Source organism: Poecilia latipinna, unplaced genomic scaffold (assembly GCF_001443285.1).
Source record: "Poecilia latipinna isolate Pla-1442-1.1 unplaced genomic scaffold, P_latipinna-1.0 Scaffold79, whole genome shotgun sequence".
NCBI classification, from domain to species: domain Eukaryota; kingdom Metazoa; phylum Chordata; class Actinopteri; order Cyprinodontiformes; family Poeciliidae; genus Poecilia; species Poecilia latipinna.
Window position 1 is genome coordinate 369,630 of NW_015112695.1, and position 20,292 is coordinate 389,921.

The window sequence follows — 20,292 nt, forward strand, 5'->3', positions numbered from 1 at the left end:
TTTGCTGGTGCACCTTTTTCTTCCACTTAACTTTCCATAAATATGCCTGGATGTTGCATCCTGTGAACAGTGAGCTTCTGTCAAGCAGCTAGTCTTTCCCATCAATGTCTAGGCCTTAATTCTATAATAAGTACATCATCATATAGAATGTAAAAGAAAAAAAATCATTCTTTTAGAAATGCAAACTTCCAGAGTACTCAATCCATTACATTAATTTTAAAATATAATATACTAGGCTCACATAGATGAAAAGATGAAATGAACAAAGAAAATTTGCGGAAGAGACGTCAGGGCATAAGTGAAAAAGGAAGCGTGGCCAAATAAGTAATACCACCACGAAGGAGGGCAGGAGGGATGGACTGACCCAATACATGCAGAAAGACCTCAATCCACAGTTTGAATCCAGAACCTCCTTGAAGCCCAACTAATGAACTATTGGTCTTGTGTAATATTCAAATCTCCAAAAAAAAAAAAAAGTGAATTTAAGGTTTTCATCAACCACAAAAGCATTATTAAAAATGTATGCAATTAATCTATACGGTTCACTTTTTGATCACTACTAGAACATGAACTTTTCCATGGTCTAATTGATGCACCTGCAAACAAACTAAAATAAATTCTGAAAGCCTTTTATTCTTTTCAGATCCTCCAAATTTAAAACATGAACTTTAGAAATCATACAAAACAGCAAAACTCACAATACAACCATTTAGTACTGGACATTAAAACAGAAGATGACTTCAGACTGGTATTTACACTTTTAGTTCACTCTAGACATAGGGCACTGTGGTGAGAGCAACACATACCATCTGTAAATGTAAATCTGCTTTTATTACAAACTAAGGAGACCTTTGTTTACTGAACAGTATGTACAAGAACCCAACCTCTTCACCCCGACATGGAAAAACTGCATAGATTCTCCAAAGACCTACGTGTGAGATGACAGCCGTCGTTTGTTTTAGTGGGTTACCGTGGAGATCCTTTGACATGATTAAGGACGAAACGAACCTCTGAGGACAAAACCCGGGACTGAAGGGCACAGCGTCACCTTTCCAGTCGCACTTTCCCTTTAAAAGTTTCTCGCAACTCCGTTTACCGTTTATTTTCCCCACAAGCTGTGAAATTAAATTTACTCAACAGCTTCTCAAAACTAATAAGAAGTTCGTCTACAGACTCTTGGAGCGCCACGCGGTCGGACAATCGGTGAGCTGTTGATCGTCACGGAGTGAGCAAATATCTTGAAATACTAAAAACTTCACAGCAAGAAGGAAATCCAGTTCAACTCCGATAAATCCCCGCTTGGGCCGTAAACAAACATCGGTTTCTGAGACGTAACCGACTTGGTAGCGGACGCTGTTTTCTGTAACGACTGAAAGGATGCAATAAAACCGATAAAAGATAGGACAGTGTATCTGGAACGGCTCAATGACGACAGAAAAATCCAGCTTCAGGAGTGTCACAGCTTCTCTACTGTAAAACAAGCTCTCACAATAGATAAAAAAAAAAAAAAGTTAATCCGTATTAATTTGATGGATCAATTAGGTGCACTCCGTAATAACTTAACAATGACTAGTAAAACCACGCATCTGTAAAAAATATAATGGCTAAACATGTTTGATGCGTCCTAAGTAACACAAAATTAAAACGTCACCAGAGCACGTCCACATTATGTACACACAAACTATATTACACCATGTCAGAGCCTTTGCATATACTTTTTTTTTTTTCCCCTTTTAAATCAATACAAGTTCGGCTGTTTTGAATATTTAAAAAATACTCTCAAGTAATCATCTATCAGATCCTTTAAACAGCAAGAAACAAAAGCAGAAAACTCAACAGCTTCACATATTTACACACAAATATAATACACTTTTCTTTTTTCTTTTTTTTTTTATACATATATAAACCAGTCTGGCAGTCAAACAATCAGTCACACCGGAGAAAAAATAAAAATTCTGTTTGTTTGGGTCTTTGACGGAGGGAAGGTGCATGACTGTTAAGGCAATCTTGCAGAACGGATGATGAAGGTGTGAGTGAGATTAAAGGGACTGTCAGGAAACCAACTACAGCAGAAATCACCAACACTAATTTGTAAGGACACAGGATGGCTTTCAGCAGGAGGAGTTCACAGCTCCCCTCGGTTTCGCTCACTTATTGAGAAGCATCTTTGCGAAGTCTGAATTTGACAAAGACCTCGGCTCTCCGGCCGCGTTGGCCGCCGTGCTGCCTGATGGCGGCGGCGGCGGCGCTCGCTCTGCTGCAGTCCCGTTCTCCACTTTGCCTGGAGGCGCCGGTTGGCGGTGCAAAGAGCGAGGGAGTAAAGAGAGCTGGGTGCGTCCTCTCCCTCTCCTGAAACGGGGAAACGTGGAATCAGTTTTAGGAGCTGCAACGACAAGCAACACGCTGGAAATGCGGAAGAAATGCTGGTGAACTTACGATCCGTAAGCCTGACGAGGCATTATGTCTCCTGCGGGTCGGCTGGAGCCAGGCTTATCCGTCAGGTTTCTGCGTGGGGGGTTGCTAATGGCAACCGAGATTTTGTTACCCTCCACATCGATGCCGTCTAGTTTCAGCACCGCCTGAGACGCCTGCGTTTCATCTGCAAACTCAACATATGCCAGACCCTGCAAAGAGAGGTCAGTGCATCACAAACATGGCTCTCTTGGATATTTTAACTCTTCTGGCTTCTTTTATTGGATCTTGACAAAATATTCACAGCCACTGACCATTTCCACAATTTATGGCATCATAACCTCAAAATTCAATGCAATTTAATCTGTATTAATGTGATAGACAAACACAAAGTAGCACAGAAGTTTTTGTCCTACGTTCCAGAGGCAGAAAACTAATACTTCAGGGAATTGCTGCAGAAAATTGTTTACATCAGAGTATATTTATGTGTGATATCGGCCTAGTCAACACTGAAAATCTAATCTAGAAACGTGGCAACACTTAAAATCTGCTGTTTACTGTTACTGATCTGAAGTCTGACGTCGCATAAGCAATTTAGTTAAGAAAAAAAAAAACTGCGTCAAACTCCTCGAGGAACACAGAAGTTTAAACTTGTAACGCATCAAAACGTGGACAAGTTCAAAGGGCGTGAATACTTCTGCAAGAAACCGAATCTCTCACCTTCGGTTTCCCTGAGCGGAACGTGACGAGGCGAACGTCTCTGATGCTGCCGTGAGGTTTGCAGATCTCAGCCAGCTCCTCTTTAGTGCAGGAGAACGGCAGCCCAGAGATGAAGATTTTGTGTTTCTCCATCGATGTGTTGTACTTAAACACCTGCAGAGAACATCATTGTGAAAATGTGTTAAGTCTTCCCTCCCTAGGTAAACAGAAAACAATTGGGGAGTGGTTTCAAGGTACAACAACATTTTGACATGTTCACCATGTAGCAGGACTTTGTTCATCAAAATAATTTGAAGCACACATATGAATTTTCAGTGACTGGCTGCCCAATGAAAATTAAGCATTTTTGAAATCGAATGTGTTGTCAAAGGGACTTTAAGGTTTCAGTGTTGCTTTAAGTTTTAATCAACTTAAAGCAACAAAGGAAATTAACTCTTTTGTCCATTATATCAAAAGGTGTTCCAAGTTTCTGTTTTTATTTTTAACATAAAAATCTAAATGTTAAATGGGAGAAAAACAAAAATCAACACGACCCAGGAAAATTAACTTTCATGTCGTTTTTTTTAAATTAATAATTTTACATTTGCATAAGGTGGTAAATGTGATCCATTCCATAAACACTGAACTGGGAAGACTTTCTGATGATATTAGCACACATGTGTTCTCACCTTAAACTCGGGATTTTTGGTTTTGTCAACACAAGGTGACACAAACATGGGTCTGCCCTCCACCTCCTTCCTGTCCAGCTTCAGAGCTTCGGGGACCGCCGCCGCCGACTCAAACTGGACGTAGCCGTAGCCTCGGGAGATCCCTCTGTTGCCGGTGATCAGCTGGACCCGTCGGATCGGACCGCAGCTCTCAAAGAGCGACTTCAGCTTGGCCTCTGGGTCCTCCAGGGTGTACGCCAGGTTGCTGATGAACACGCTGCAGCTGTCGTCTCGCAGCTCACGCCGGTCGTCGTTCTGCCTCTGGGCGGCGACCGCTGACCCCTGCTGGGCATTCCTAGCTCCACCCGGGCCAGGCTTATTCCCAGGAGTGGCGTTCCTCCCAAACAGTCCGGTCTCAGTCTCCATGTACTCGTCTGGGTTGTTGTCACCGTTTCCTCTCTGCCTTTTAGGAGCTTGTAAAATACAGGTAGGAGAGGGGGGGAGTCAACATTTCCCTGAATCGGAAAATAAAATGTAGGTTATTTTTCTTTTTTAAATCACTCAAACATTTTTACCCGATTCCTCAGTCCAGTCCCCCTGATAATCATCTTGCTCTGCTTTTCTCTTCTCCCCGCCTCGACTTTTCTTCTGGGCCTTTTTTTCTGCCCTGGCCTTCCGCCGCTGCTCCATTTTATCCTCCTCGTGACGCGCCAGGTTGGTTTCTTTCTCTGCCGCCTGACAGATGGGCAGAACACGGAAACGTCAGCCGAACACAGCTGCATCAGCACGGTGTGCAGGTGCACAATAATACAGCGATGCTGCAGGGCCGTCGTACGCTCCTACCTTTGCTCGCTGCTCATTTATTCTGTTGAGCCGCGTCTCCGTCTTCTGCACCGCTGTGTCCCAGTCCTCCAGCGTACCTGGATTAGAACACATCTATACGTGAACAGTCTGAGTGTGGAGTCAGTCTAATGTGGAAACACTTTCAAAAAGCAGAAAAGCTTTTGAAAAGCAGCTGCTACACCAAATGAAGTTTGAAAAGAAGAAGTAAGCAGGACATTTCTTCCAAGGGCTAAAGTCAGGTTGAGGCCGACATGCCTGAGGATGATGGTGATTGTTAGAACTCTGTAGAATGTGTATTCCAACATATTTCAGTAAATATTCATTTCTAACATTCAGCACATTCAGACTTTGCAGCAAACACACTAAGACGGTTCAAATATTTAGGAGCCTGGAAAACTGCTGCATATGTACAGTGCTTATGACTTGCTATGTGGTAAAAGGTTTATATGAAGCAATTTAAACTAAATAAATAGGTGCTATCAAGTTTAAGAAGACTGACATTTTTCAATGTCCTTAAATAAATAAAAGTGCGTTTCAACTGGGGATGCACGACATACGTAGGCATTAACGTCGGCATCGGTCCAATAAATTATAAAAAAATGTCTCCTCTTGCCATGTAAAAAGTTCTTTATTTCTCTGTTCTTTTTTTTTATTCCAGGATGAAACTCACCTTCCACCCTCTCAAAGGTGAGCAGGACTTCACACACGTGTTCTGGGTAATCTGAGGTGCACTGAACCGCTCTGTGGAGAGCCTTCCTGCAGTGAGTCATGTCTCCATAAGCTCTATGGGTCAGAAAGGAGGGGAAACAAATGCTTGGGGAATTAAGTCTATAAAGCATTTCTGTGCCATTTTAAAATAAAGTTTCCCTCTTTTTGAGTCCATCTGACAAACCTCTCAAGGCTGTAGTACTCCAACCACATGTTGGCGTATTTGGCGTTCCCTTTAGTCATGATGTTATCCCACAGTTCTCTTGCTTTCTGCATGTTCTTGCAGTGGTGGGCCTGGTGGGCAGAGGATGTAAAAGATGACAAAATTCAGCTTTTCCTGTTCTACATCCTAAAAGGACAGAATATATTACATACTTTTGAATTGATTAGGAACAAGTCCTCTACAAACTGCACATTTGCATTTCAGTAGCTTTCTCCGCACTGATTTCATGAAGCTTAAAGGTTTTTGATGAAAATCGTGTGTTAAATCCCCATTTAGCCTTGACAAACATCCCATAATTGTAACAGCACTTACTCTCTTAAAAAGTGATTCGTCACAGAGGGTTTGCCTACCTCTATCCGAGCCCAAATCTGCATAATGGCACAAGACGGATCTCCGCTCTCACCAAACCCTGAGGTCACAAAACATGGAGAGATGCGTCAAAATAAAGAGCGAGTTCAGAGAAATGAGTCTCTGCAAGGCTAATGATTCAGATCAGTCATCCACTGCTGCCATGTTCTTGCTCCGGTGGAGGGATTGCTGCAAAGTCAAGACCACAACGGCGTAACCTCGTTTAGGTAAACAACGTCTCGCATTTCAAAACTATCTTGCAATGTATTATAAGCAGCATCATATTGGAGTGCATTTCCAATTTGGATTCATCTGGTTGCATGTTTCTGTTTAGATATTTGATCTGAACTCATGTTTATTTATTTCAAACAACAAGATGTATGAAAATAAGTCTGCCATGTAAAGATCCTTGACATCACATTGTGAATTTGCATGACAAACACACAGAACTGAACTGAATCAAAGTAAAGCTGATAAAAAAAAAAAAAAATCTGTTTCAGAGAAATCCACCCACTTTCTTCAACATCTTGCTTCAGGTAGTCTAGGGATCGAGAGAAGGCGGCACGTAGCTCTTCTAGCTCTTTACTGGATTCTAGAGAACAGAAACACAACACCATCAGTTAAACGGTTGATCCCAGATTCACCTATGATGCAGCACTGCGCCCACCTTTACTGAAGTCCACTCGTCTCCGCAGGTAGTCGAGGTTCGCCTGCCATATTTCTACGTAATCCGTCGCTTGGATGAAACCTGCATTCAGCGCCTTTTCAAAAACATCTGTGCGGAAGGACAAAATGAGATCCGACACGCCGTCAAGGCAACGCGAGGCTTCTACAGGGGAACGGCAATATTAAAAACATGCTGAGGCGTCTCTTCAGCCGTTACCTGACACACTCTGATGGTCGGCGCCGTGCCTCTCCAGAGCCTGCAGGTAGCTCTTCCACAGACTCATGGTCCAGGGACAGTTCCTGACGGCTCGCTCATGAGTGGACAGGACTAAATCCTTGATCTTCAACTGACGGTCCTAAAAAGAAATAAAAAAAATAAAATTAAATAAGAAAAGATGGGAGCATATCTGCCAAATCTACTACAGAACAACAAGCAAGATGTGTTGTTTTACACTTTAGGCTTGTGTATAGCAAACATCTTCCCACTAACACATAAGATAACCAAACATTTTAAAATTGCAATATCTTAAGGGACCTTAGGCATGAAATAAAAGAGAATAAGATTAAAACCAGTCAAATCTCTTTTACTTTTTGCTCTCAGCGGTTGCAGATTTAATAATACAATTTCTTATGTTGGAACTAAAAAAAAAACCCTTTAAAATAATAAGCCGCATCGTTCTAAAACAGAAATATCATATAAAGATGAAGACATAGAATACATAACGGTAGTACCCACCAAAACCAGCCTCTCACTCCAAGAATGCTGTTTGTGAGCATAATGTTTCCCAGTTAAAAGAAATGAGTGTTTTCACGTTTTATGTGTTCACTGTCAATACCAACACATCTGCAGATTTCATTACGAAACTGAATCAGTAAAAGCTCACTTTGTGTTCGTCTCTCTTCAACATATCTAGTAAGAGCGTCTTTTTAAGATCTAAACTGCAGGTTATTGAGAAAAAAAAAACAAATGTTTTTGTTTGTTTTTATTCATTGCCGGTATTACTAATTCGCTGAAGTATTCCTGTCGGACTGTTTGGAGAAAAGAAGTGCTGACTCAGAACAATGTTCTCCAGAGTAACACTGCTGGTCAACAGAGGAGCAGAAATTACAACATATGCATAAATGATGACAGATTTTCAGTTTTCCCAATTACAATATTTCTCACAAGTGGTCATTCATCACTGTGGTGGATTACAGGGAGAATGGGTTCACAACTGCAGGCCTAAATAAATCACAGATTAGGGTGTCGGTGCGTTAAGTCTCCAGGCTGGTGCACTCACACAACATTTCTACTGACTTCCTTCTCCTCCTCCTCCTCCTCCTCCTCCTCACTGAACAAGTCGTCTTATCTGAATCTGTCCTTATGAACTTTAATATATGTTCAACATTTAAGTCTGAGTTGCCATTTTGCAGGTAACCTTCAACTAACCAGGCTTCTACAAAAGCAAAAAAAAAAAAAAAAAAAAAACAAAAAAACCCAAAAAGAAATCTGATTGAAAGAACACGATGGTGTCGGTCACTAACCAATACTTACGAGGTATGTGGTGTATTTAGTCCACATGTCCGGCACCAGGCAGTTCTCAGCCAGAGCCCGTTCAAATGTTATCTGGACGCGTGCTGGGTCGCCCTCCTTCAGTTCAAAATCAATGTAGGCTTGATATTCGGCCAGTTTGGGAGGTTCGGCTACCAGCTGCAGGAAGACGAGCGCAGGCGAGACATTATGTACTCGGTTGCAAAAACCGTGCATGTGATTAAAAGAAACTGAAGACAGCAGATCAAAAACATGGCCAGTCGCTTACCAGAGCCTCTTCGTAAGATTTGCACTTTTCCTTCTGCTGCAGAGCCTTTCTGTACAGATGGACGACCGTCTCGGGGACTCCGTTTTCTGACCACTCCTCATACTCTGCGTAGGTGGTCTCCATGTCTGCAGAACCACAAAACACATTACTAGACTGTGGATTTGGAACAATCAATAACTTTAACATACGTCTAACTTTGCCTACAACAAACTGAAGAAAGTGTCATCTTGTTAATATTAACATTTAAATGATGCAAGTCGGTCTTTCAGAAAGGCCACGACACAACAGGAGTCCTTCCCACTTTACAGCAATCCATCTGGACGGAGGAGTCGCCGTGCTCACCCATTAAGGGAACGGCCAGCTGGCGGCGAAACAGCGTATGCATTCGCTCGAGCTGAGCGGAGAGCAGCTCCTGCTCCTCGCGGCTGGGAATCCTGCCAGGGGGAGGCTGAGACAGAGGCGGCAGAGAAAACGACACTGAAATGTGGAGACTGCTTAAAAACGAGAGGAATTAGCTTCAGCGTTGACACAGCAGATAGAATGGTAATTATCCCTTAAATGGCCAGAGAGCGATCTAGGTATAACTCATGCATGTGGATGTTGGATATAGAGTCAAGTGTCTGGAAACACACACCTGCACTGTGGACAAAACCGCGTTCTCAAACTCTCTGTACGCCTCCCACAGGGTCTGTCCCTTGGTCATGTGAAGCCCCACCGCCGTCACCGCTCTCTCAAAGATGGACCTCACCTTGTCTATCCCACCTGGTGACCCCATGCCACCAATAGAGTACTGGGCGTATTCGAGCCAAATATCTGGACCTGCAAAAATAAAAAAAACAACAACAACAACAACTTCATTTAAAGAGCCAAATATGAAACCAAACAGTCTCCGTGGAGGAGGCCCACTCACAGATGTAGTCCTTCACAGCTCTCTCAAACAGCTCATACACTTTCTCTCGGTTTGAATCCTCCTCGGTCAGGCGGATCTCATCTTTGAGCCAGTCGAGCCAGATCTCTGGAGGGTTGAAAAACAAAACGTTTTAGTTGCGGCTCGTTTGGAAATCCTGCCTCCTTTGACATCTGAGCTGGATCAGACAAACAAACCTTCGGTTAGAGGGAAAAGTTCGCTCATCTTCTGTCTCGCCTTTCGCAGGCGGAAAAGCTCTCCCTCCTGCTTGAGAAGTTTGATCAGATCCACGTGGCAGTTGTAGTCGAAGGCGTTGATCGACAGCTGCAACGATTCATAAAAACAAGTATGATCAGGTTTGACGAGAACTTAAGACAAGCACATGAAGCTAAAGTAGGTTTCACGTTCAAGCTCGTATCGCTGAGTTTTGAAGAAAAAAGAAAGTGAACTTGGTTGCTCTTGTCTTAAATGACTGCAGGATTTTTCCTTCACACTGACTCACGAGTATTTCTATAAACAGCACATTTAGTCACTCGCTTTCCTTCCTTCCAACTAGAGCTCGGCGATCCTTAGATCTTCCAGACATCATCTCAAAGCTCCTCCAGCTGTTTGGGTCCTAAGACATCTTTTAGAAACTTTTTTCTGAAATAAATTTGATTTCCAGTTAAAATGTTCCTTCGTGCAATCCCTATGGTTTGGAGCTCTTTAATGAAAAGCACAGAAATACAGCCAGAGTTGTCTCCAGGTGTACAAAGAAACATGAGTAGAGAAATGTTTCCCCTCTCTGGATTTTCACAAATATTTCATTTCTACATTTTTCTGGTAGTCTTTATGGCACTTTATCACAAAAAATATTTACCTCAAATTCCACATATGCAGAGAAAGACTGGGCAGTGTTAGTTTACAGGTTTATGGGGTGTGAACTAACTTTCAATTTTAATACAATTTAATGGTACAATCTGGAACACAGTATGTTGTCTTTGATAGCTTTATTTTCTTTTCCAGGACAAAAAGAACCGATGTTTTAATAATTATACATGTAAGCCAGATCCAGATAAAAGTGTCAGCTGCACCACACAGCGCAATAAAATAGACATGATCCAGATTTGGATACTGTTTTACTGATATCCAGTTGACCTATTAATTAGTAGCTATAGTTATGATTAAATATTATATGACGTATTTACAGAATACACATGAGAGGTAATTAGATTTTTTTATCGTTTAATGCAGCCGTCTTAACATAAAGTTCGTGTTGAACTATGTCTAATTCAGTTCAGTCTACCAAACTGGAAGCTGAACAACATCGTTATTACTCCCGTCTCTCTCCTTTTAATGGATTGAGCAGTCAATTCATTTTAAACAATATTTGATGTGATTCTGCTTCTTACTGTGACTCCATCATGTGGAGTAAAGAGGCGGGTGATGTACGACAGGCGGTTAGCATCACAGATTAGCGCTAGCTAATCACGGCGTGCAAACTACGACATATCTAATGCGTGGATTTAAACGTTTTAATGGTCGCTAAAACGACCAAATCTGTTTTATTTAATCCATATCAGCTCAGCGTTTGCTACAGTTTTCCCCCCTGGTGGTTAAGTGTGTTCACCACTCATTCATTCTCATTAGGTGCTCGGCTAGCGGTGGTTAGCCGAGCAGCTTGGCAGGGCTGCTACTCAGTTACCTGTTCCTCCAATCGCTGGATCTCAGCTTCATTTTCCTTCTCATCCTCAGAAGAGTCTTCCTCTTCGTCTTCGGAGTTTTCTACACCCATGCCCTCCTCTTCGTCCGATTCCATCTCCCTTTCCTCCATTCCTGCTTCTTCCTCCTCCTCCATATCTTGCAACTGCGTTTGCTCTGCGTTGCTTGGCGCTGCCATGTTGGAAAGGCTGTCTGCCTGGTAACAACAAGGCGACACGATGATAGAAGCGGGTTGTATGGTAGGCCGTTGTAGTATGGAATTAACCCACACAGTTGTTTGTTTTAGGTCGGGGTTTTGCAACCTTTACTATCCAAAGAGTCATTTTAGCCCCACAAATACATTACCTTTTAAGTAAAAACAAATGATACGTTTTTAAAGACGCCTATTTCTAGGTTTTTAAATGAAGATCAAGAAAAAAAACTTTTGACATATTGTTCCGTGTTGATTTGTGGTATATTATGTTAAAAAAATGGAAGGAAAATAGAAAAGGTATTAGTGGTAATCCATGTCATTCAGTTGTGGAGCTGTGTTCAGGTTGATATTAAAGTCAATTCTTGTCCATGTGACATTTAACTTTTGAGATTTAAAGCACAACAAAAAACAAGAAAAAGTATACTTCCATGTCTTTAAAATAATGATTGTATTGGTAATGGATTTACATATATCCGTAATTTCAAAAAGAAAGATGACGACGTGCTATTTTTGAATTAAAAAGTTCTCCTTGGGGGGCGGAAGTCCTATCCCTTTAAGTACAGCTCGGATTGTGGTGCAATTATAAGTTACCTCAGCCTGCCATACAACGTTCATGAGTCCAACAACGTTCAGTCTACAATTGGCCGGTAGAGGGCGTTCTCCTGATACAAAACTCATACCCACTTGTTTGTCAACAAAGAAGCCGTAGTTTCTCGTGCCTGCTAGTTCACTTCCGTTGGCACTTAAAGATGGCGGCCGTCACTTTACGAAACTCCAGGTCTTTGCTGTCATTATTCAGCAAAAGTTTCTTCCGACCGGAGCTCAACGCGCTTTGCTCCTATCACAAAAAGGTAACCGACTGAACCGTTCAGGCTGCTAACCATTTTATTTTTGAGTAGAGGAAATTTGGTATGTTGTCCTTTAGAAGTCAAAAACAGATCACCTCACGCATGTTTACCTTTTCTGAAGGTGGTGGATCATTACGAAAACCCTAGAAACGTGGGCTCACTGGACAAGAACAAGAAGAACGTGGGGACAGGGCTGGTGGGTGCACCAGCCTGCGGGGATGTTATGAAACTTCAGGTGAGCTGGAGCTGCACAGGACCGCTGCCAGGACTTCCGTCCTACAGGTGTGTTACTAACGGTCTGCCTCTTGTGTTGCTCCAGATTCAAGTAGACGAAAACGGCAAGATCGTGGAAGCAAAGTTCAAAACATTTGGCTGCGGATCAGCCATCGCCTCCAGCTCTCTGGCGACTGAGTGGGTGAAGGGGAAGTCGGTAGGAACAGCACTATCATGTTGATTGATTGATTGATTTAAATATAGAGGACCCGATTGATCTAATTTCATCCTGCAGGTTGATGAAGCTCTGAAGATCAAGAACACAGACATTGCCAAAGAACTCTGCCTTCCTCCGGTCAAGCTTCATTGCTCTAGTAAGTTAAAACTGTAGAAGCAATCCACCTCTAACAGGTTTTCTTCCAGAGTCCAACCTGTGATTAAGCTTAAGCCATCATTAACGGGTCTGTGGACTGCATGGATAATAACTGCCCTCTGAGTACACTCTTTCCCCTTTAACCTAACTCTGCTTTAAACTCTTCCACAGCTTTAACTTTTGGCTGTTCTGCTCTTTCACTTGGTCGTCATAATTATGTTTGTTCTCCAATAAATCTGTGAGGCTGTAAGAGAACAGCTGGATTTATACTGAGACTAAATCACTTAGACCCCAGCAAAGCGGGCTGGAAACAATTGCATGCCACACACACCTTTCAATTTCTTCTAATAAACTTGAAACGCGTATCAATTCCTTCCACTTTACAATCATTTTCTGCATTGTGCTGCTCGATCAAATAGAAGCCAAATAAAATGCAACAAAGTTTTGTGGTAATAATATGAAAAAGTTCAAGGTCCTATTTTTGCAGCTGTATCTCGTGTATAAGAATAATTCATACTTGGCCAGGCTCTACTTTCAGACCAGATTATGGAAGATTATTTACACCTTTGCAAACATTGTGACAGAAATTCTTGACTTTATTTTAGCTATGTAAACTAGGTGCATTTTAAAAGTAGATTAGTTAATTCAGTAAACATAATGTTTTCTTAGTGTTTCGATTTCTGCCTCAAGCTGACAAAACGGTATTAGAAACTGTTCATTACTAGTAATTTAAACTTTCTTGTTGACAAGGATTTATAGATTTCACTTCTAATCTCTTTAAATACCTTAATTTGTTTTTTTAAGTACTAACTTTTAAGGTAACTGTCCAAATATGACTAAATATTGTCCTTTTCTGCTCTCTATATGGAATTTCTTATATGTAAATAGTTTATTTGAACAGATTATATGTTTTATAATGTTGTGTTTCATAGTTCAGTATTTTTTATTATTGTTGGTCACTCTGTTTCTGTTTCTCCTCCATTCCTTCTTCCTCAGTGCTCGCAGAAGACGCCATTAAAGCCGCGCTGTCGGACTACAGACTAAAACAAGAGGAGAAGAAATAGGGTTGTGCCAAAGCCAGCAGTTAAGCTACGACGCACCGACCGTACTGAAATATTTCATCAACGTCAGGATGACAAACATTTCTCGGCAGAGCTGTCAAGATGAGTGACTGGGTCTTGCCTTCAGGGAGCATTAATAAAGTTTAGCTGCCTTTTCCTGAAGACGTTTGTGTATTCATTTGGGTTCAAATGACCAGAAGTGCTGATGATTTGAAAAGCTTTGAGTCTCAAGTTGAATATTTGACATCTATGTTTTTTATTTTGCTGCCCAGACTGTTCTCCTGCTCCTGCACACAGCAACAAAAAACAAAATTGAGATCTTTAATAAACCAGGAGCAAAATGAAAATGACTCGCATGTATCTGTCTTTATTTGTTTTGGCTTTGTGGTTTTATTTGGCATACAGTTTCATATATATATATATATATATATATATATATATATATATATATAAAAACTTGTGCAAGACCATTCGCACATGTTGAAATAAACGATTCAACCTCCTCGGTGTGTCCGCTGGCTTTCACCCAACAGATCGCTCGTTTGCCGGCGCCACTCTCTGCTGGCGCACCAGAACCTTTCTCAGCAGGGTTAGCACCGCCAGCATCACAAGAACCAGAAGCACACACAGCAGGGCGAGCAGAGAGACGATCACCTTCGAGTCGCTGTGGGGGGACACCTGGGGGTCCACAGGAGGGACGGTCTCCTCTCTGTTGGTGGACAGTCCTGACTGTGTCCCTGCAGCAGAGGACACGTTGCCTTGTGGGTAGGGAAATGTCGTGTTTTCTCTGCATCCCCGGTCCTCTGGGAAAGATGTAGTTTTCAGGTCAGTGGGAGTGACTGATGGAGACGCGTTGAAGTTTAAACACTCCTCGTAGGTGAGAGTCTCGAAGGAGTAGGGCAAAACCCGAGAACCCTGGAGGTTTTGTTCGTTTGTGACAATGGCTTCTTTTGACATTTTCCACTGCAGATCATCCCCGTTTTCATGTGAACCTCGATCTGATGTCCCCACCGCCTCCACAGAGGCGACCACAGGCAGGCGCGTCTTCTCATTTGGCTTTAGGACACGTGGACAGATGGACACGACGGAGAGATTGAGCAGCAGGCGATGAGCGAGGTGGACCGGCTCTTTGCACACCAGATCCGTAGCCATCTTCAGTCTGCCGCTCAGCAGCCAGCGGTACAGATACAAGATGTCGCACTCGCACACCCACAGGTTGTTGGTGAGGCCCACGGACCTGAGGCGTGGCAGGCTGTCGAAGGTGTTTTCAGGCACTGAGCGCAGGCAGTTGCTGTTGATCTGCAGGACCTGCAGGTTGACCAGGGCGGCGAGAGAGGGAAGGTCCAGAGACGAGATGCAGTTTTCCGACAGGTCCAAATGTGTCAGCGATGGCGGGAGACTCCGAGGGAGGCTGGTGAGCTTGTTCCCCTTCAGTGTCAGGAGCTGCAGCTTTCTCAGACCCAGCAGCGCTCCGGGCTGGATGGCACGGATTCGGTTGTCCTCCAGATGGAGGCGGGTCAGGTTCCTCAGCTGCCTGAGGACTCCTGACGTGATGTAAGTGATGCGGTTCTCCTGGAGCAGCAGGGACTCCAGGCTGGGGGGCAAGCCGCGGGGGAAGCGGGCCAGCAGGTTGTGGCTGAGGCTGAGTTCCTGCAGGCCGGAGAAGGCCTGGAGAAGGTGGTCCACGTTGCAGAGCTGGTTTCTGGCCACGGACAGAGCGGAGGTGCTGAGAGGGACGGAGCGGGGCAGCGACCTGAGACCCAGAGACTCGCACAGGACCAGAAAGCCCGGGCCAGGGCAGCAGCAGCCGGGGGGACACGGGGACATGGCGAGGCAGGCCAGGGGACAGACGAAGAGAGCGAGGAGGACATGACGTCTGTACCACAGCATGACTCACTGTGAAGGATGAGGAGCTAGTTAGACACATGCAACAGTTTTACTACTTAATGAGTCATCTAACGTTCTAATTTATGCCTTATTAAGAACCATTGATTACATTTGATACCGTTGGATCCTCTTGCTCCAACGTTCAAAGACCCAGCTTGTTGATTATTGGGCAGCCTTTTATTTTTCTTGATAGTCTATCAAAGTCGGCTCCTTCAACCAGATCTCCTTGGATCGTTATTCATTTTATTTAAGCACACTTCTCCCTGACAGATTGCGTGAAAATGTAACATTTAGAGGACGGATCCAGTCTGTTGACATATGGTGACTGTGTGATGATCGTCAGAGGATCCCTTCCTCATCAATTATTCACTCAAGGAGGCAGTGAGGGGAAGGATCTGGAAATGTCCTGTCAAAGTTTTAAAGACCTGCCACTCATCATGAGCAATTCACATCAAACTTACGGTGACTCTGGAGAAGTGCAACTCCTCCAGAGTCACCGTCGGCCTTCCAACTTTGTCTCTGACCTGTCCGCTGAGTTCCTTGGTCTCTGTTTACCAATAAGGTGACGCCTTTATTTGGGGATTAACGTGGAACACAAATGCACAAATGAGACTGTTGGAAAAATATTTGTTCTTCTTCCGCAGTGAAGCGCTGCTTTGAGTTGGCCTACCGTGACAAATCCTAATAAAATGTGCTAGAGTTAGTGCTGGATCTAATATGAAAACATTGAAGAGTCTCTACTCTGACACAAGTCAGTCACCGCCAGTCCTGAACATTTGTCTTTCTGCTGCAAACAGAATGAATGCCTCTCTAAGAAATGGAAGAACAGCCACTGCAGGCAGGAGGAGACATTTGACCTCAGGGATTTCTCACCTAGCAGAGTTTCCAGCTGGCTGACTTTGCAACATGGAGATAATACTATAATGTCTGAATGTTAATATAGAAACAATCAACTTTTTCTTAATGAATCAAGTCTCTTTGGCACCAAAGCAAAAAGAAAACGTCAATGAGAAGCCAAGAAATTAAAATAAAGTGAGCTGTTTTATAGAGAAAGTTACTCCTGAAACCAAATTTTACTGCCAGGTTATAAACTTATACTCCAGATGCTGTTTTTCAACAGATATAAATCTAAAGCGTAAAAAAAAAAAAAAAAAAAAAAAGAAGCACCGTGCAGAAAGTTGGTTTGAATCTTTGCATTACAGATACTAAAGAAAATGTCCCTCCACCTGCAGCAGCTTCGTCACAGACAGAAATATGAACTCCTGACTCATCCACTGTTGGTTCTGCTTTTCCTCTTTCAGATCATGCGCCGTGCTTAAATTCAGATTTACAGTCACAACATGTAGCAGTTCACCACCTCTTTCCAAAGAGAATCTTTGATTTTTTTTCAGCTTATGAATTAATTAAAAAAAAAAAGTTGAATATATCACTGAAATATAGTTGTATAGTGATTGACCTTTTTTTTTTTCTTTTCACAATCTGGCAACTCACAACTTTATTTTATTTAAATTACTTTAATCTGTTTTACAGAAACAGAGGCCCAATTTTAAGATGTTAAATCACAAAGTCAAATTTCTTTTAAGTCACGTTTGACAAGTGTAGCATTTTCATATCAACTGAAGGTAACATAATCACTTGATTGTGCTACAATATGACACTACATGGCTGGGATTGACCGTAATGCTGCCCATTTAGCTAAATTCTGGCTGAACTCACCATTATCCTGCTTTGGGATTATTTGCTCCTCTGTAGGGACGGTCAGGGGCCTGTGATCCTCTGTCTTTAACGATGACCACTGCTGCTCCAAATTCCAGCCGGACTCTCATCAAAGTTTCACGAGCGCCTCAAGGTGCTCTGTTACCTCTTCTGGATCCTCCTCACCATGCACATTGACTGAGAGGTCCTATTGTTTGTCAGAGGCAGGCAACAACATGAAAACAATCAGTTTGAGAAAGGAATAGTAAGGTCTGTGCGTCTCAGGTGTCCTCTATAGCTGAGGTCTCTGCAGGCCGGGCTCGTTAAAAATCCAACACACTGATTCTCACGAGCGGGGCTCCTTAACAAGAGAAGGTTTCTGTGTTTCCTGCTACCTGATGGGAGGAGTGAAAGTGAAGGGGGAGTACTTTCTCGAATTATTTAGAGCGTTGCCGGCTAAAGAGCAGGGAATCTGACCCGTGGCTTCTGTCAGGGCTCACGTTTCCTGCCAACCTGGCTGCTTTTTGATTGTGAGTTGCTGTCATCTTATTTTTGATCTCTGATGTTTTAACCTGCTCATGACTCAGATCAGATTTACTTTCATAGTTTATATATAAATCAGATGTAATCCCATCACAAAGACAAATGGTGAAACTTGTGGGGGGGAGGGAGAGAGAAAAGGAAAAGTCAGTGCTTGAATTAGTCACACGGGGGCAGTATTTTTTTTCTTCTTCTTCTTTTTAAAAAAAAAAAAAAAAATCCATTTAAGTTCAGAACAATTCAATAGCCAAAAGCACAATTCAAAAACTTCCTGATGCATTATAAGGAAAAGCCTTTATGATAAAAAAAATAAAATAAAATAAATAATAATGCAGCATTACCAGTCATCCACCAAACTTTTATTTATTTTTTAATAATGATTGTTGTGACCAGGTGTTTTTGCTTAACTTTGTGATTTATTTACCATCCTCCACTGCATGGTGACAGGACAGCCTCGGGTCCAGCTTGTGTTGTTTATTACAATTACAGTTATTTTAACTCTCTGTAATGATTGCTCTGGCCATAAGCATCGTCCAGTTAGGGTAAACGGCTCTTTTCCTCTGACAATTTTGTGACTCACGCAGCTCGACAGTAATTTGCCTCACTTGAGTGGCATGTTTTCTCGTCTTCCCCTCTGGAGGAGGAAGCTGAGGCATATGAGCCTCCGTGTTTCATCGTCTTTAAATCCCCGAGAAACAAGAAGCTGCAGGATTATTTACAGTTACAAACTTACTCACAAAGCGTGTATTTATTCACAGTATCAGCCTCCCAACTTTTTCGAGACACTCCATTGCAGTTAATTGCAACTGAAAATAGTTTAGTTGAATATCTTTTCAAAACATCTACCAGCCTCTGTCAATATTCCCAGAGGATGCTGCGTGTTGCCTAATAGCCACTTTATTTGTTTGCAACCCTAAACTGGAACAAATCAGTGTGTGTCGTTTGTGCAGACAATACAGGGGCCAAAAGGAGGCGTGTGTGTATCTGGGTTACATCTGCTGAAATATTTAAAGAACCTTGTACAGTAGCCGGTGGGAACAAAGGACCGTCTCGTCAGCGCCAGAAACCAATCCGGTCTTCTGCTCTCCCGCTTTTACAGCTGCGGCGTCGACGGCCAATTCAAGGCTTTCCTGCCGTGTCAGCAAAATTAAAGGAGATCTTCTGCCTTGTCGCAGCAGATATTATATGAACCTTTTGTTTGCGTAAAGCAGTCATCTGTGATCCCTGAGTGGATGCAGCTCCAAATTACAGATGTTCAGAGGAACGTGATGTTTATGTAGAAAGTCGTCCTTTATTTTTGGGACCTTGTTGTCTTTCCTAATTTTATGTCTTCAGGGCTGCGTTTTTTCTTTTTCTTTTTTTTTTTTTTTTTTAGTTGAGTAGCAGCACAGACAAGAATGACAAGCACACGTCCTTCTTTAGTTTTATTAAACATTAGCAAAACAAACCTCTGCCATTTTGTAGAATGTCACAGAGAAAGAGGTTCGGATAAAACAGAGAGTTTCAGCGTGACAAAACGACAACCTACAAAACACACAAATTTATCTAAGTTTAGATGCTCGGTGTAAATATAATCCATTTAATCACTTAACTTTCTGACTCAGTTTTTTTTTTATTATTCTTTACAGTAAGACAGAAAAGCAGACGTTAATATATAAATATAAAATAACGAACCCTATCATTTCTATTTTTCATCCCTCCATGTGACAATGCAGGTAACAAAAACACCGATAAACGTATGAAGGATAAAATAAAAATATTTTTCTCTTTTAGTTATTTATTTATTTTTTTTTATAAAATTAATGACAATTCTTCATGTTGGTTTTCTGACTGGGTTCTGAAACAAAATACAACAAGACACCAGATATAACAACACTAAAGTAGAGGTAAATATGAAAGTTAATATTAATAAAGAAAAGAATAATTGTTGCTCATCAAGTCAGGTTTACTGGCATTTATGTGTTTATTTACGTCGCCAAAGGCGTTGCTTTGAGTGGCTAGTTCAGCTCTGAAGCTCTTAAAAATCCAACACAAAGCGGAGATTTTCTGGTTGGGGTAAAACTTTCCCCCACATGAAAAACCTCTGCTTGGCCACGATGATCTTTTAAAATCACAGTCCCGTCAAGTAACATTTAGAAAAATCACATGTCTGCCTTGTAAGTAATAAATGGTGATGTGGTTTCATGAAGCAAAGTATTGAGAAGCATCAGCCTGATGTAGAATATGTACTGTAATCACACTGCACTCCGTGTTTATTGACCCGCCTGGTGTAGAAACTCTTAAATGAATTCATCTACAAAATGCATCATATCACCTGAAAAATGTAAAAAAATAAATAAATAAAAATCAATCTTTAATTTGGCAGAATTTATTCCATGGTGGGAGATCATGAATAAGGAATAAAAATGTCTTTTTAAATACAACTAAAGGTGTTATAGTTATTTGCATCTGTAAAACCTGAAGCATTGTCTTATTTATACTTTACTTTTTTTCAGCTGATCAGAGTTT

At 42.0% G+C, this 20,292-nt stretch overlaps 3 protein-coding genes across 3 annotated transcripts; 1 reads left to right on the forward strand and 2 right to left on the reverse strand.

Annotated features, from left to right (window-relative positions):
* Nucleotides 1-617: 617 nt before the first annotated feature.
* On the reverse strand, nucleotides 618-11,195 carry sart3 (spliceosome associated factor 3, U4/U6 recycling protein). The gene is made up of 19 exons (XM_015018636.1): nucleotides 10,958-11,195; nucleotides 9,471-9,597; nucleotides 9,277-9,381; nucleotides 9,001-9,185; nucleotides 8,709-8,814; nucleotides 8,367-8,491; nucleotides 8,102-8,257; nucleotides 6,785-6,923; nucleotides 6,569-6,676; nucleotides 6,416-6,493; nucleotides 5,904-5,962; nucleotides 5,515-5,624; nucleotides 5,293-5,405; nucleotides 4,623-4,699; nucleotides 4,355-4,514; nucleotides 3,801-4,252; nucleotides 3,133-3,285; nucleotides 2,437-2,624; nucleotides 618-2,349 (listed from the first exon to the last, which is right to left on the reverse strand). The coding sequence occupies exons 1-19, from the start codon at nucleotides 11,150-11,152 to the stop codon at nucleotides 2,148-2,150; spliced, it is 2,838 nt and encodes a 945-aa protein (XP_014874122.1). The 5' UTR covers nucleotides 11,153-11,195; the 3' UTR covers nucleotides 618-2,147.
* Nucleotides 11,196-11,798: 603 nt separating this feature from the next.
* On the forward strand, nucleotides 11,799-14,010 carry iscua (iron-sulfur cluster assembly enzyme a). Its single transcript, XM_015018667.1, has 5 exons — nucleotides 11,799-12,018; nucleotides 12,137-12,250; nucleotides 12,335-12,445; nucleotides 12,524-12,602; nucleotides 13,598-14,010. The coding sequence occupies exons 1-5, from the start codon at nucleotides 11,917-11,919 to the stop codon at nucleotides 13,663-13,665; spliced, it is 474 nt and encodes a 157-aa protein (XP_014874153.1). The 5' UTR covers nucleotides 11,799-11,916; the 3' UTR covers nucleotides 13,666-14,010.
* Nucleotides 14,011-14,030: 20 nt separating this feature from the next.
* Nucleotides 14,031-17,961, reverse strand: tmem119a (transmembrane protein 119a). Its single transcript, XM_015018646.1, has 2 exons — nucleotides 17,266-17,961; nucleotides 14,031-15,558 (listed from the first exon to the last, which is right to left on the reverse strand). The coding sequence occupies exon 2, from the start codon at nucleotides 15,550-15,552 to the stop codon at nucleotides 14,185-14,187; it is 1,368 nt and encodes a 455-aa protein (XP_014874132.1). The 5' UTR covers nucleotides 15,553-15,558; nucleotides 17,266-17,961; the 3' UTR covers nucleotides 14,031-14,184.
* Nucleotides 17,962-20,292: the final 2,331 nt, after the last annotated feature.

What these genes read in the sequence shown, in the direction of transcription:
- tmem119a (XM_015018646.1), bottom strand. Translation starts at nt 15,552, where the DNA reads ATGCTGTGGTACAGACGTCATGTCCTCCTCGCTCTCTTCGTCTGTCCC.
- iscua (XM_015018667.1), top strand. Translation starts at nt 11,917, where the DNA reads ATGGCGGCCGTCACTTTACGAAACTCCAGGTCTTTGCTGTCATTATTC. An exon ending in TTTGCTCCTATCACAAAAAG is followed by an intron (nt 12,019 to 12,136) that starts GTAACCGACTGA and finishes CCTTTTCTGAAG; the next exon opens with GTGGTGGATCATTACGAAAA. An exon ending in AGTGGGTGAAGGGGAAGTCG is followed by an intron (nt 12,446 to 12,523) that starts GTAGGAACAGCA and finishes TTCATCCTGCAG; the next exon opens with GTTGATGAAGCTCTGAAGAT.
- sart3 (XM_015018636.1), bottom strand. Translation starts at nt 11,152, where the DNA reads ATGGCAGCGCCAAGCAACGCAGAGCAAACGCAGTTGCAAGATATGGAG. An exon ending in CGACCATCAGAGTGTGTCAG is followed by an intron (nt 6,677 to 6,784) that starts GTAACGGCTGAA and finishes CCTTCCGCACAG; the next exon opens with ATGTTTTTGAAAAGGCGCTG. An exon ending in CACCTTTGAGAGGGTGGAAG is followed by an intron (nt 4,700 to 5,292) that starts GTGAGTTTCATC and finishes GTTCTAATCCAG; the next exon opens with GTACGCTGGAGGACTGGGAC.